Source organism: Hydra vulgaris, chromosome 12 (genome assembly GCF_038396675.1).
Source record: "Hydra vulgaris chromosome 12, alternate assembly HydraT2T_AEP".
Classification (NCBI taxonomy): Eukaryota; Metazoa; Cnidaria; class Hydrozoa; order Anthoathecata; family Hydridae; genus Hydra; species Hydra vulgaris.
This window is the reverse complement of record NC_088931.1, coordinates 24,902,269-24,916,617: the sequence shown is the minus strand read 5'-3', so window position 1 is coordinate 24,916,617 and position 14,349 is coordinate 24,902,269. Positions and strand designations below refer to the sequence as shown.

General features: G+C 26.4%; 1 protein-coding gene, 1 long non-coding RNA gene and 2 other non-coding genes across 5 annotated transcripts; all 4 read left to right on the top strand.

Annotated features, from left to right (window-relative positions):
- The first annotated feature begins 1,000 nt into the window (after positions 1–1,000).
- On the top strand, positions 1,001–10,208 carry LOC136088602 (uncharacterized). 2 transcript variants are annotated; one of them, XR_010642316.1, is made up of 3 exons: positions 1,001–1,618; positions 9,381–9,448; positions 10,025–10,208. It is a non-coding gene; the product is annotated as an uncharacterized LOC136088602 (long non-coding RNA). The 2 variants fall into 2 exon arrangements; XR_010642315.1 differs by lacking the exon at positions 1,001–1,618 and having other exon boundaries at positions 8,885–9,448.
- Positions 10,209–12,385: 2,177 nt separating this feature from the next.
- Positions 12,386–14,117, top strand: LOC100204815 (large ribosomal subunit protein uL1). The gene is made up of 4 exons (XM_065812664.1): positions 12,386–12,468; positions 12,580–12,884; positions 13,582–13,754; positions 13,919–14,117. The coding sequence occupies exons 1-4, from the start codon at positions 12,464–12,466 to the stop codon at positions 14,087–14,089; spliced, it is 654 nt and encodes a 217-aa protein (XP_065668736.1). The 5' UTR covers positions 12,386–12,463; the 3' UTR covers positions 14,090–14,117.
- LOC124808335 (small nucleolar RNA SNORD18) lies at positions 12,917–12,987 on the top strand. Its single transcript, XR_010642825.1, has one exon. It is a non-coding gene; the product is annotated as a small nucleolar RNA SNORD18 (small nucleolar RNA).
- LOC124808334 (small nucleolar RNA SNORD24) lies at positions 13,059–13,131 on the top strand. Its single transcript, XR_010642824.1, has one exon. It is a non-coding gene; the product is annotated as a small nucleolar RNA SNORD24 (small nucleolar RNA).
- Positions 14,118–14,349: the final 232 nt, after the last annotated feature.

The window sequence follows — 14,349 nt, the reverse complement described above, 5'->3', positions numbered from 1 at the left end:
CAAGTACGATTCTCTAAAATCTTGAGCAACAACTTAACTTTTGTAATTTATTTTACCCAACAAGAAAATAGTATGTATTTTTGTTCTTGAAACTTTTACTTCTTGGTTATAATAAACTGCTCGTTATATGTTCCAACTAAGCCTGTATAAGATATACAAAAAAGCAAAGATTGTGATGATTAAAGCCTGGGAACAAAAAGCCTTAAATTTTGGCTACAACTGCCTCTAACGTGAGAGTATCAAGTTAATAAAATATTTTTAAATTTAATCAACTTTATTTATATATTCTACAAATTTTAAATTTGTGACCTTATATAGTTTGTAACCCCCTCAATTTGAGGGGGTGTTTATATAGTCATAACTATTGAAAGCTAAAAGTATTAGTCTATGAAATTAATTAGTCTGTGTTAGTTAATTAGTCTATGAGATTTAAAATTTATCAATGAATATAATTTAAGTTAAAAAAAGTAAAAAAATTTGGTCACAACTGACCTCTAACATAAGAGCAACAAGTTGATAAATTGTTTTGTTTTTTTTAAATATTTTATCAACTTGTTACTGTTATGTTGGAAGCAGTTGTGGCCAAAATTTTTGGGCTTTTTGTTCCTCAAACAACAAAAAATGCTGGATCCGTCCCTATATATATATATATATATATATATATATATATATATATATATATATATATATATATATATATATATATATATATATATATATATATATATATATATATATATATATATATGTATACAAACCCTAAACTGAGGCGTAGATTTAAAAATTACATTCTCTATTACGGCAAAACGTATTTGTTTCGGATTATTTCAAGTTGTTTATTTTTTTTTTCGTATAGCTTGCCGTAAATTGTTAACATTTTATTAAAAAAAAAAGTTGAATATTTAAATAAAGTAAATTTTGCACATCTCTATATATAAATGCTTATAAGGAATCAAATTTGCAGGCAACGAAAAGATAAAATGTAGATTTAAAGAATATATTAATAATAAAAGTCATTTACAAATACCATTAAAATTTTCTTTAGTATGATAATACATAAAACAAAGTTCAACACACAAACCAACATTACAGCATATATACACATATATCTTGTCTCTGACCTTACTTTGTTCTCAGAGCATACAACACTCCTTCTACTAGGTTTGGCAGTTTTCTCTGTAGCTGGAATACTTTCAATGAAATGACGTTTTGTTAATCGTAAAGATGAAGATAATACATGAGTTCAATTTCTATTTTTTTCCACTGATTCATGATATTTTAAAATACTCTGTAACAATTGATTCTCTAAAATGTACCCAGTGAAAAATAAAACCGCGTCCCACATGGGTTCCGCGTGGGTTCCGTGTGGGATTGATGGGATTTATGTGGGACGGATTTTCCCATGTGGTATCCGTATGGAAATTTGTCACCTTAAACCCATGTGGGTAATCCCACATGGGTTACATGTGGGAACCATATGGTATTTACACACATGGGAAATCCCACGTGGGTTTCCTGTGGGATTTGCATGGGAATTTTTTAAATCGACATTGCATTGCGTTTCGTTTATATTGTGTCAAAATATTTTATATTAATAAAGAGAATGGCAAGCAAGTATGTAAGTACTACGAATAATTTTTGTCTTTCCTTATAGAAATAAGATTAAGATTTGTGCAAATAGACGTATTATTAGGATAATATAATAGTTATTTGAATATAGATCTTGAGTAAATTATTTGCAAACAATTAACTGATGCAAGTTGAAATGTTGTCAAACACCAATCTTGCATGCATGGGACACTGCAGTTTCCCACAAAGAAATGCAGGTTTGAAAGTCAAAGAATTCCCAATTTTTTTTTATTAAAAAAAGAAAAAAATAGGATGGGTTTCTGTAACTTTTTTTATGCTCCAAAACTTTTAACTTTAGATATAATAAGGTCCTTAAGACTTAAGGGACTTACGAACTACATTGAGGAACAAAAACAGGATATTTACAGAAACTTTTCAATTTTTAATCTGGAGTACCACAGTTTTATTGATAATAAAGCCTCTGGGTCCAGTTTTCAAAGTAATATGATCTAAGTAATGTTTAAATAAAATAATATGCTTTAAAATGCATATAGTTATACATATAACTCCTGATAGTTAACTATATGTATAACTAGTTATACATATAATGTGTTATAAAAACTTATTTTTTAAGGTTATGCTCGAATAAATTAGTACCAATTAATTCAAATTCAAGATTTAGTTAAAGTTCAAGTTAATGTTCTTATTTATTCATTGTTTTTGTTAATTTTATATTTATTTGTTCAAATTTATCAGTTAGTACTATATTTTACTTCAGTAAGAATGTTTATCATTGTTGAACGTGATTTTATATTGTTATTGATGTTAAATTTATTACGTTTCAATAACTCAGATTGAATCTTAACTGAATTATTGTAAGCTTTGTAGGGGTTTGTTGTATATCAAATGGTGTTGTAAATAAAGGAAAAATAACATATATATATAAATATATATATATATATATATATATATATATATATATATATATATATATATATATATATATATATATATATATATATATATATATATATATATATATATATATATATGTATATATAATATATATAATATTTATATACATATATATATAATATATATAATATATATATACATATATATATATATATGTATATATATATACACATATATACATATATATACATATATACATATATATATATATATATATATATATATATATATATATATATATATATATATATATATATATATATATATAACATTAAAACAATAAAATTGATACAAAATTTCACTTTAAAATGAATACCATTAACATTGTGATGATAATAGCATTAGGAAACTAGTATTTATGTATTATTATTATACTATAAATAAATAGTTTTTTTAATTCATTTTATAAAATGGAGACTGACAACTGATAATTAATGGAAATAAATACAAGTTATAAAAATCATGTATTATTACTAAATACTATATTAATGCTAGTCTACAAAGTTAAAATCAATTTAGAGCATTGTTATTAGTTCTTTTGCGATTTGTACTTCCACTTCTGTCTCTCAAATTTATAAAATAGGTGGTCAAAGCTTGCTCAATAGGTAGGTTCTCAGCATAACAATGCTTTTTTCTTACACTTTCTAAAGAGAAATATGCCAAATTGATTACTTATTTTACTTAAATCATAGGGTCATATATGCATAATGATGTCAGATGATGACCCGGTTTGTTGAATAACTTCCCCCTTTATCAAACTCAGTCAATTTTTTGCCATCTCCCATTGAAAATGATGTCAGTTTTTGTTATCGTATTATGATGGTATATCTGAATTGTTAATATAATATAAAAAATGCATATACCATCAATTTTTTTCTGGTTCAATTATACATTTATTCTCAACAAAAAAAACATATATTGTTCTTTCAGATAAGCAAGCTAATTTCTGAATTTAAATTGTTTTTCCTATGATCCTCTACAGTTTTAAGCAACAAAAACAAGAAGTTTTTAGACCACATTGTTGGTGTAAATACCTCTAAAACCTGCTCATAGCTAGCAAATTGTTTTACTTTTTTTTTAAATAAAATATTTTACTTTTTTTTTTAATTCAATTTTTTAATTGACATTATTTTGGTCTCAACATCCCCTCCCCATTGTCAATTATTGTTAAACTCACACTGCCTCTCTATCTACTGGTATCATTTATGGATGATCCCATAGCCTAAGTACTATATATATATATATATATATATATATATATATATATATATATATATATATATATATATATATATTATATATATATATATATATATATATTATTTTTACTTTATTTACAACACCATTTGAGATACAACAAACCCTTACAAAGCTTACAATAATTCTGTTAAAATTCAATCTGAGTTATTGAAACGTAATAAATTTTACATCAATAGAAAAGTAAAGCTGTCATCGTTTAAAATGTAAAGGGTGTTGTCAAAATATGTTGATAGTAAAATTAGGTTACTAATAAAATCACGTTCAACAATGATAAATATTCTTACTGTAGTAAGAATTAGTACTAGTTAACAAATTTGAACAAATAAATATAAAATAGTGAAAAAAAAATGAACAAATAACTTGAACTTGAACTAAATCTTGAATTTGAATTAATTGGTTCTAATTTGTTCAAGCATAACCTTAAAAAATAAGTTTATATAATAAATTTTATGTATAACTAGTTATACATATAGTTAACTATCAGGAGTTATATGTATAACTGCATGCATTTTAAAGCATTTTATTTAATTTATATATTACTTTAGATCATATTACTTTGAATACTGGAGATAGAGACTTTATTCCCAATTACACTGTGGTACTCCAGATTAAAAATTTAAAAGTTTCTGTAAATATTCTGTTTTTGTTCCTCAATGTACTTCGTTAGTCCCTTAAGTTTTATGAACCTTATTATATATAAAGTTAAAAGTTTTGGAGCCTAAAAAAAGTTACAGAAACCTCCCTATCTCCCCCCTATTTTAATTTTTTTTTTTAATAAAGAAAATTTGACTTTCAAACCTGCTTTTCTTTGTGGGACACTGCAGTGTCCCTTGCATGCATGCTTGGTTTTTGACAACATTAGAACTTGCATCAGTCAATTGTTTGCAGATAGTATACTCAAGAACTATATTCAAATATCATATGAACATGTTAGAGAATGTTCGTATGATATTTGAACATCACAAATTTAATAATATTGTTGTGATATGTTATATAAATAATTCCATAATAGATTATGAAATGAAAATAAGATAGGATATGAAGGCAATGATCAAAGAATAAATTTACTTATAGAAATTTAGATTTTTGTTTATTAGTTTTAGAATATTATATTATGTGTGACCGCGGCCTTCTATAATAACAGGCCTTGACATCGCGCAACAAACTGAAGGCCAATTCCTAAAACTGTGTTTACATTTTCATCTTTTAACATTAGACGAAAGTTTGTGTTCGCGCTTTTTTAATAAATCTTTAAAATGTGATTGGTTTATAAATTAGATAGCCCAACATCAAGACGATAACGTTGTAAGGTTCAAGGCATTAACTTTGTAAGGTAATAATATTGTCAAACTAATGATAAGTTTTTTTAATAATTAAAATGCCTTAAAAATGCCTTTAAAATGCTGTGTATCTCTTTGCAAGTCGAACTATCTCAACTACAACAAAAGTATCAATTTATACAACTACAACTACAATATCAATTACAACTACAACAAAAATATCAATACTCAACTACGATAAAAATATTAATTTATAAATTCCCAAAGAATCTAGAGGAGAGAAAAAGATGTAGTGAAGCTATCCCAAGAACTGGTTTTATTGTTACAGACTATACAGCATTATGTCAACTGCATTGGCCAAATGAAGCACCTTTTGAAAGCAAATATGGGAAGCAACGACCTTTAAACCCACCATCTGTTTTTAAAATATTCCGCCTAGTTGTTTAGCCACACCAGCAAGTAAAGTTAGAAAAAATGTAACTTCAAGCGGTTTTCGAAGCATTTTACCAGATGAGTTAAATGATTTTCTAAAAGAGGATGAAATTGTATTTGACGATATTCAATCTTTGTTAAGTGATAATAACGATGTTATTGTTTTTCAGCTTAATAAAAAAAGTTTACACATACAATCAAAAATGTACAAACTTGGTGTTTCATTATTTATTTTAGTAATTTTCAATGGTTATTCATTTGTAGCTAACCATAATGGCACAACTTGTAATATTTCATATTTAGCTGTAAACAAATTAAAGTTAATAAAAACAAAATCAGCTTTATTTGAAGCAGTTAGATTTTTAAAAAATAAAGAAAGTTCGCTTCAATTAAATATTCTATTCGAACACCTTAATGCTATGAGAAAAGTTAATGTTGGTGAAGTTTTATATACTTCAGATATTATATGTAGAGCATATGAGTATTTTGCTATGCGACGAAGTTTATATGATTGTTTGTGTATTGACTACAAGTTGCCAAGTATAAGGACTTTAACCCTGTTGAGATATATTGATAAAACTTTTTTTTTGCTTGAATCAACTTTTGTTGGTGTTTTTTATTGTTGGTGATTTTTATTGTTACCATTTTTAGCAAAAAAAATTAAAAATACAGTTATCTTTCTAATATATAGATATATACTTTGTTATGGTTCTGCTTGTTATTGATACTATTTAATATTACATAAATATTCTTAATGAAATTTGAAATACGAAAAGCATGATTATCTTTTAACAATTTTTTGGTTTTCTTTTTATATTTCCATTTTTACTAGAGATTCTTATTAGAAAACATAAACTGCCATTACACCCTACCTAATATAAAAATATATCAATATAAGTAAAAGTGAAAGTTTAAGGTGGCTCATATAGAAAAAAAACTCATTTTTTTAAAAAAATTTGATTTTTTTTTTAATATATCATTCAATGCAAAATTTATCATTCTTCTAGAAAATATATACATTTTGCATAAAATACTTACTACTATTAGTTTAATTTAACATTTTTCATAGGTAGGTTTAATTTTTTAAGATTAAAATTTCTTTTTAGCGGAAAATTTTTAAATAATATTCAAAAATATTTTTGTTAAAAAATTATGTATTTTTATTTTAAAATATGAAATTAATATCTAAATAAAGTCTGTATATTGTACAATATATGCAACTAAATAATGCGGCTTTTAATTTGTCATGTATTATAGTGAGTTGTCATTTATTGTAGAGTTGCACAGCTTGATTCAAGTTTTGGTAGCTATTGATATGTCAAAGCATTTAACTTGTATTTTTTATCAGATTATTGATAATGTCCAGTAAACAGAATTTAAGAAGAAAGAAAAAATGTAAGTTTAAAGGAAATCGGTTTATCAATTCAAGCAAGGTGACAGAAACTTTAAAATCTTCTTCACTTCGTTATCAAAAATTATCAAAAACTTGGAATGAGACTTCTAAAGAAGATGATGATAATTTTTTTTTGTTCGTAAATTATAAAATTCTTAAAGATCTTATAAGTAGTTTAACATGCACTGTGTGTAATGCACAAAAGCTGAGTTTATCCAATAAATTTGATCTAAGAATGGGTTTTGCAAACAAACTTTTAATAAAATGCTTTTTTTGTAATTGGAGCAATGAATTTTATACATCTCCAACTTGTTCCTGTCCTCAAGATGCATCAATAACTGTTGATGTCTATAATGAAAACAACATTTCCACACAGGGACGCAATCTATTTGAAATTAATGTTCGAAATGTAATTGCTTTTCGAGAAAATGGGAAAGGTCTTGCAGCAATAAAAAGTTTTGCTAGATGCCTCAATATGGAGTCATTATCTGAACCCAGTTATCGAAACATAATCAGTCATTTGTATAAAGCTTACAATAATGTAGCAAGTAATAGCATAGTAAAAGCAGTTGGCGACATGTTGTGATGCTCATTTAGGCATCACAACATGTCGTGTTTCAGTAGATGGTTCTTGGCAGAAGAGGGGATTTTCATCCCTTAATGGTTATGTTGCAGCTATAAACCATGGCAAGTGTATTGATATTTATGTAATGACAAAGTATTGCAGGCAGTGTCAAATTTGGAGTAGAAAAAAAGGCTCTGAAGAACACCAAAACTGGCTTTCCAAGCATAAATGTTCAATTAACCATCAAAGTTCATCGGGTGCAATGGAGTCAACTGGTGCAGTGGAGATTTTTCAGCGGTCAGTTTTGAAAAACAACCTTATTTACAATGAGTACCTTGGTGATGGAGATACATCTTCATACAAAGAAGTATTTGCTTGTAATGTTTATAAAGATTATGGTATTAATCCAATTAAATTAGAATGTGTCGGGCATGTGCAAAAGAAATGTGGAAACAGACTTTGAAATCTTCGTAAAAAGTTCAAAGGAACAAAAAACTCTTTGTCTGGTCGCGGTAAGCTAACAGATAAAACAATTAACTCAATGCAAAACTTTTATGGACTTGCCATCCGACAGAATTTAAATAATTTATACGCTATGAAAAAAGCTGTCTTAGCAATTGTTTGGCATTGCTGTGAAACAGATAAAGAGGACAAAGTTCGACATGAGTTTTGTCCACCTGGATCGGCCAGTTGGTGCAAATATAAAAAAGATTTAAATAATTGCACCAGCAATTATAAAAAGAATATAAATTTACCATCATGGAGTTTTTAAATTTTGTTGCCAACATTTTTAGAACTCAGAAGTGACGAGTTGTTATCAAAATGTCTTCATGGACAAACCCAAAATGCCAACGAAGGTTTCAACAATATTATATGGTCACGTTGTCCGAAAAACACTTTTGTAACAAAAGATGTATTAGAGATTGGTATTAATTCTGCCATAGTTTATTTTAATGATGGAGCAAATGGTGTAAACAATGTAATGGCAGAGTTTGCAATTAATGGATGCAGATTTATGCAAAAAGCTAATATATTACTTAATAAGTTAAGTATTCGATGGTCTGTAAATAAGTGTAATGAGAAGACTAAAAAAAGACGTAAACAATTAAGAACCAAGAAAAAAGGTCTTTCATATAATGCAAACAACAAAGATGTTGCTGAAGTCTATGTTTCTGGTGGTTTTTAAGTTGATGTAATTGTTTAAAATATTTTTTTTTTGTTTCTGTTTTTGTTTTTCGTTTTTCCAAGCTTTTCGTTTTTCCATTTTTTTGCAACTTTAAAACCGGATATCTCGTGATTAAGAAAAGCTTTTTGGCTGAAATTTTTAGTACATGTTCCTTGATCATTAAGATTTCAGATGTACTAAAATAATTAACTAAGAATAATTTTATAACATTTAAAACCCCGAACACCTGTTTTTTTAATGTATAATTTGGTTGTTTTTTTTTATATTGTGTCCAATTGAGATTTTCTAAATATTTTTCTTTTGTTTTAGTAGAAATGAATGATAATAATATAAAGAAGCTATAAACAAAAAATTATTGAATTTTGAATAAAATTGATCAAAAAACAGTGTTTTGAATTTTTTCAGATTTTCCCCCTTTTAACACTGATTTTGATAAAATTTGTCTTAAATATAATTTACTTAAAGTTTTTTTATCAAATTTTTAGTTTTCTATATTATCAAAAGGAAACTAAAATATATATGAACCGCTGGAATTGCTTTTATTCAAAAAAAAAATTTTTCTATGTGAGCCACCTTAATCGGCCTTCAGTTTTTACGGCATTTTGCGCGATGTCAAGGCCTGTTATTATAGAAGTCTACATCATTGAAAAAGTAGGTTTTTACATTTTTGTTTTTGTTTTTTTGTTTAACTACTTATCCTTATTGATCACTTTTTTTCAGGATTCTCCTCATGGGTTCAAGCTCATTACGCATAATATGTGTTCAATTACGCATAAACGTTAGTCATTGTAAGTAATAAATTAGGAAATAATTATTTGTGAAATATTGTAGTCATTAATGACTTCAAACTGGCTAATAATTAAAATTGCTCGACTAATAAGGTTCCTTATTAAAATTGCTCTCTTTCTCTCTCTTTCTCTCTCTCTGTCTCTGTCTCTCTCTCTCTCTCTCTCTCTCTCTCTCTCTCTCCCTCTCTCTCTCTCTCTATATATATATATATATATATATATATATATATATATATATATATATATATATATATATATAAATATATATATATATATATATATATATAATTATATTTAGATGAACAAAAACAACTGATTAGCGGGGCTTAAAGTTTCATGCCCGAAGGCAATCATCATGAAACTTTAAGTCCCGCTAATCAGTTGTTTTTATTCATCTAAATATAATTATATATAGCTCTATTATTCAGTAATATTGAGCACTGTAACACGTACAAGAGACTTCGTATTATTACATCAAAATACTTAACCTCGAATATATTCTATATATCGATATCTATACAAATATATATATATATATATTTATATATATATATTTGTATTTATATTTTTTTTTAGAAAATGTTTGAAGATAGTTAGAAGATACTAAAAACCTTGGTATTATACAAGCCGAAGCGATTTAATTAATTCAATTGACAAAAAACGGCGTGTAAATCGCAAAAGAAAAAAATAATATTTTTAATATTCGTTTTGGATGTATTGATTAATAGCATTTATTTTTAAATAAATTCATTTTGCAACACGTTTTTTAATTTTATAAAATTTCGTCATAATAGTTTAAGGTAAATCCCACATAGGTTATAGGTGGAAAACATCACATGTAAAAGATCAAAAATGCTACACGTTTTGAATACCAAATGGTATAAAGTAGCAAATACCAGATTAAGTTAAGCCTCTCTGAAAGCTTCGATGATTAATTTTAAATTATTATTTAAGTAATTTTTAAATTAAAAGAATTTTAAAAATTATCATAGAAGCATTCGGACTTTCATTTGTCTAGTATTGACTACTTTTATACCATTTGGATTAAAATATGTGGCATTTAAGATCTATAACATGTCGTATTTTCCGCCTATATCCCATGTAGGATTTACCACATAAAACCCATGTGGGATTTACCATATGAAACCCACATGGGACAAAATAATAATCCCCATATGGGTTACATATGGTAAAAACCCACGCGTATCCCATATGGGATTTGCCATATGGAATCCATGTGGGATTTACCGTATAAAACCCACATGGGACAAAATAATAATCCCCACATGGGTTACATGTGGAAAAAATCCACGCATATCCCATGTGCGCTTTTTTACTGGGTAAGGGTGTCATATTCGATGGTAACTTGTTTTTTTTATAACATTTGCATTAAATGCACAAATACTAATTAGGTGCATGAAAATTTTTTTATACCATTTTTTTTTCTCTTTTTCGTTCAGATTCGTAGGTTGTCAAGATTGGTCAGATTGGCCAGCGCCACCCATGTTTTTGTTATATTCATGTAACACCAAAGGAATTTTCTTTTTTTTACCAGCTCTATTAAGAATGACTATATTATTTTGAACACAGGTACTCAGCATGTGTAGATCTCTCTTATCTTTTCATTTGGTACACATTCTATTTGTTTTTGTATCACATTATTTTAACAAAATTCTGCTTCAAAAATGTTACTTTGCTCTACAATTAGATCAACAAACTCGTTGTCAACGAGCTTATTGATCTTATTTTACAAAAGCTTCAGATAAAGTAAGAGGACTATTATTAACTAAAAAAATTGGGAGAGGTCTTGGGTGTCCTTTAAAATTAAAAAAATTCGCTTTATAATTATCAGCATTAAACCAATTTGGTTTGTTGTCTAAAATATTTTCTCCTAATGGCATAACATCAATGTCATCAACATCAGTTTCTTTATTATCATCTGCTGATGAACTTGTAATTTCTTCTTCAGTCACAGATTTTATTGATCCTTTATCAGAAGAATTATTACTGGAATTAACGTCGGACAAATCATCACTATTTTCCATATATTCAAATAGATCTTCAACAATATATTTTTACGATAATATTTTCTCGCCCTAGCAATGTTTACTTTTTTCACTTAGGGATTGTCCATAAAGTACGTACGCTCGAAGAGGAAAAGGGGGTCTGCAACCCCCAAAAGAGGGCAGCAAAAAGAGGGGGTCCGTATGCAAGTTTAGGGGTCTTTTTGGAAATTTAGAGAGTTTAAAAAAAAAAAAAAAATGGCCCTAATAGCAATTTTTTTTAAAAAAATGAGGGAGGGGGCTACAACACACTAGCCACGGCACAACGATACAATGTCGTGAGTTATACCTTCATGTATATATATATATATATATATATATATATATATATATATATATATATATATATATATATATATATATATATATATATATATATATATATATATATATATATATATACATATATATATATATATATATATATATATATATATATATATATATATATATATATATATATATATATATATATATATATATATATACATATATATATATATATATATATATATATATATATATATATATATATATATTTAATTTAATTTATATATATATATATATATTTAATTTAATTTATATATATATATATATATATATATATTTAATTTAATTTATATATATATATTTAATTTATATATAAATATATATATATATTATATATATATATATATATATATATATATATATATATATATATATATATATATATATATATATATATATATATATATATATATATATATATATATATATATATATATATATATATAAAATTATCTGAAAAAATTAAGTTAACAATTTTTTAACAGCAAAATGTATTTAAATAAAAATATTTAGGATTAACTTATTTTATGCTTTTTTATGTTCCGCAAATTAACAATGCCGATATTATATGTAGTTCACTAGCGTATTTCTTGTTTCTTTAGGCCTTGCAGTCGACGATACAATGTCGTGAGTTATATCTTCATTTATCTCTTGTATACTTGTCTATTCATTGTAATTATACTACGTAAAGTGTGGTCATATGGAAGTTATGCATTTACAATTTGTTATTTAATTTAGTTCAAAGATAACTGCAGACCAATTATATGAAATAGTAAAGGCGGTTCTAGATGGTTCCAAAGAAAAAAAGCGTAAATTTTTGGAAACAGTTGAACTTCAAATTGCTTTAAAAAATTACGATCCCCAAAAAGATAAACGTTTCAGTGGTACAATTAGACTCAAGACTATACCAAGGCCAAAATTAAAAGTTTGCGTACTTGGTGATGAATCTCACTGTGACCAAGCCAAAGCTAACGGCATAGATTGCAAGTCTGTTGATGATTTAAAAAAACTTAACAAAGATAAAAAAGAAGTTAAAAAACTTGGTAAGTAAAATTTTGTAATATTACTTTAGCAGATAATATGATGAGTAAATAACTTCAGGTCCGTGTTTCTGATACACATGATAACAATGAAGTTTCTGATATTTGATATTATTTTTAAGATGTGTTCTAAAGGTTATCTTTACATTATTTTATTATTTATTAGTTTTAAGTAATAGTCTATGATGAATAATATATTTGCTACTCTTGACTGCATGGATGACGAGTAACCACCAAGATCTCTGAGACTAACTTATTAAACATTTATGGCTATCGATTTACCTTTATTTAATGTGTAACTACCTAAAGCACCTAAAGGTTCTTAATTTTGCAAGTTACTATTTTGCAAATTTTTTTGTATCTAGTTTTTTGTAGTGAATTTTAAAATAAATTCATAAAGTTATATTTTTGCTACTTTATAGTCAACAGTATATACGTTTCAATTTATTTCGCATTTAATGCCCATAGCAATGTTTTAATTACGCTATAAAGTTTTTATTTATAAATTAATCATTCAGTCGTCTTAAAATATTTGTAAGTAAGAATTATTTTTTGTTACGACATAGTGTCGCATAGTTTATCTACCTACTTAAATTCAACAAACTTGGAAACATTTTTTATTTGTCAGAATAATTTTTAATTTATTTCAAGGTACTAATAATTATTTGGGTTATTACATTACAATATTTTTTGTTTTTAGCATCCAAATATGATGCATTTATTGCATCGGATTCCTTGATCAAACAGATCCCCCGTCTTCTTGGTCCTGGTCTTAACAAGGCAGGAAAATTTCCGGTCATGATAACTCACTCAGATAAAATGATGGACAAAATTAATGAAATTAAAGCTACTATTAAATTCCAGATGAAAAAGGTAGGTTAACCAGAAACTTGGCACAGAGTTTTAGTCCTTCCACTCTAAGGATTAAGTTATGACTTTGGTAAGGCCAAGCAACTGGGAGGCTGATGCCGAATTTTGTGATTTTTTATAAATGTTATGTCATGAATTTTGTGGGCAAATATATAAATATTTTTCAGGTTCTATGTTTGGCAGTTGCTGTCGGACATGTTGAAATGACTGAGCACGAGTTAGCCCAAAATATCTTTTTGGCAGTTAACTTTTTGGTTTCTCTTTTAAAAAAGAATTGGCAGAATGTCAGATCTTTGCATGTTAAGAGTACAATGGGTAAAGTTCAACGATTGTATTAGATTACATTGAAGATATTGTCTTGTCTAAGATTTGTTTTAATTTCGTTTTTGATTAAATACTTAAGTAACCTAAGCTATACGAATGATTCAATTTTAAAGTGCGTTTAGTCTGCTTACGTTAAGTTCTTAACGTAAGAGATTTATTTTAAAGACCTTAACGATTGTACTTTCACCCTTCAAGGTTTTCCACCCATAAAAAAATTTCTACATAAATTATAAACAGGTTTTAAAGAATTTACGTTTACTTTTAAGGTTTACTT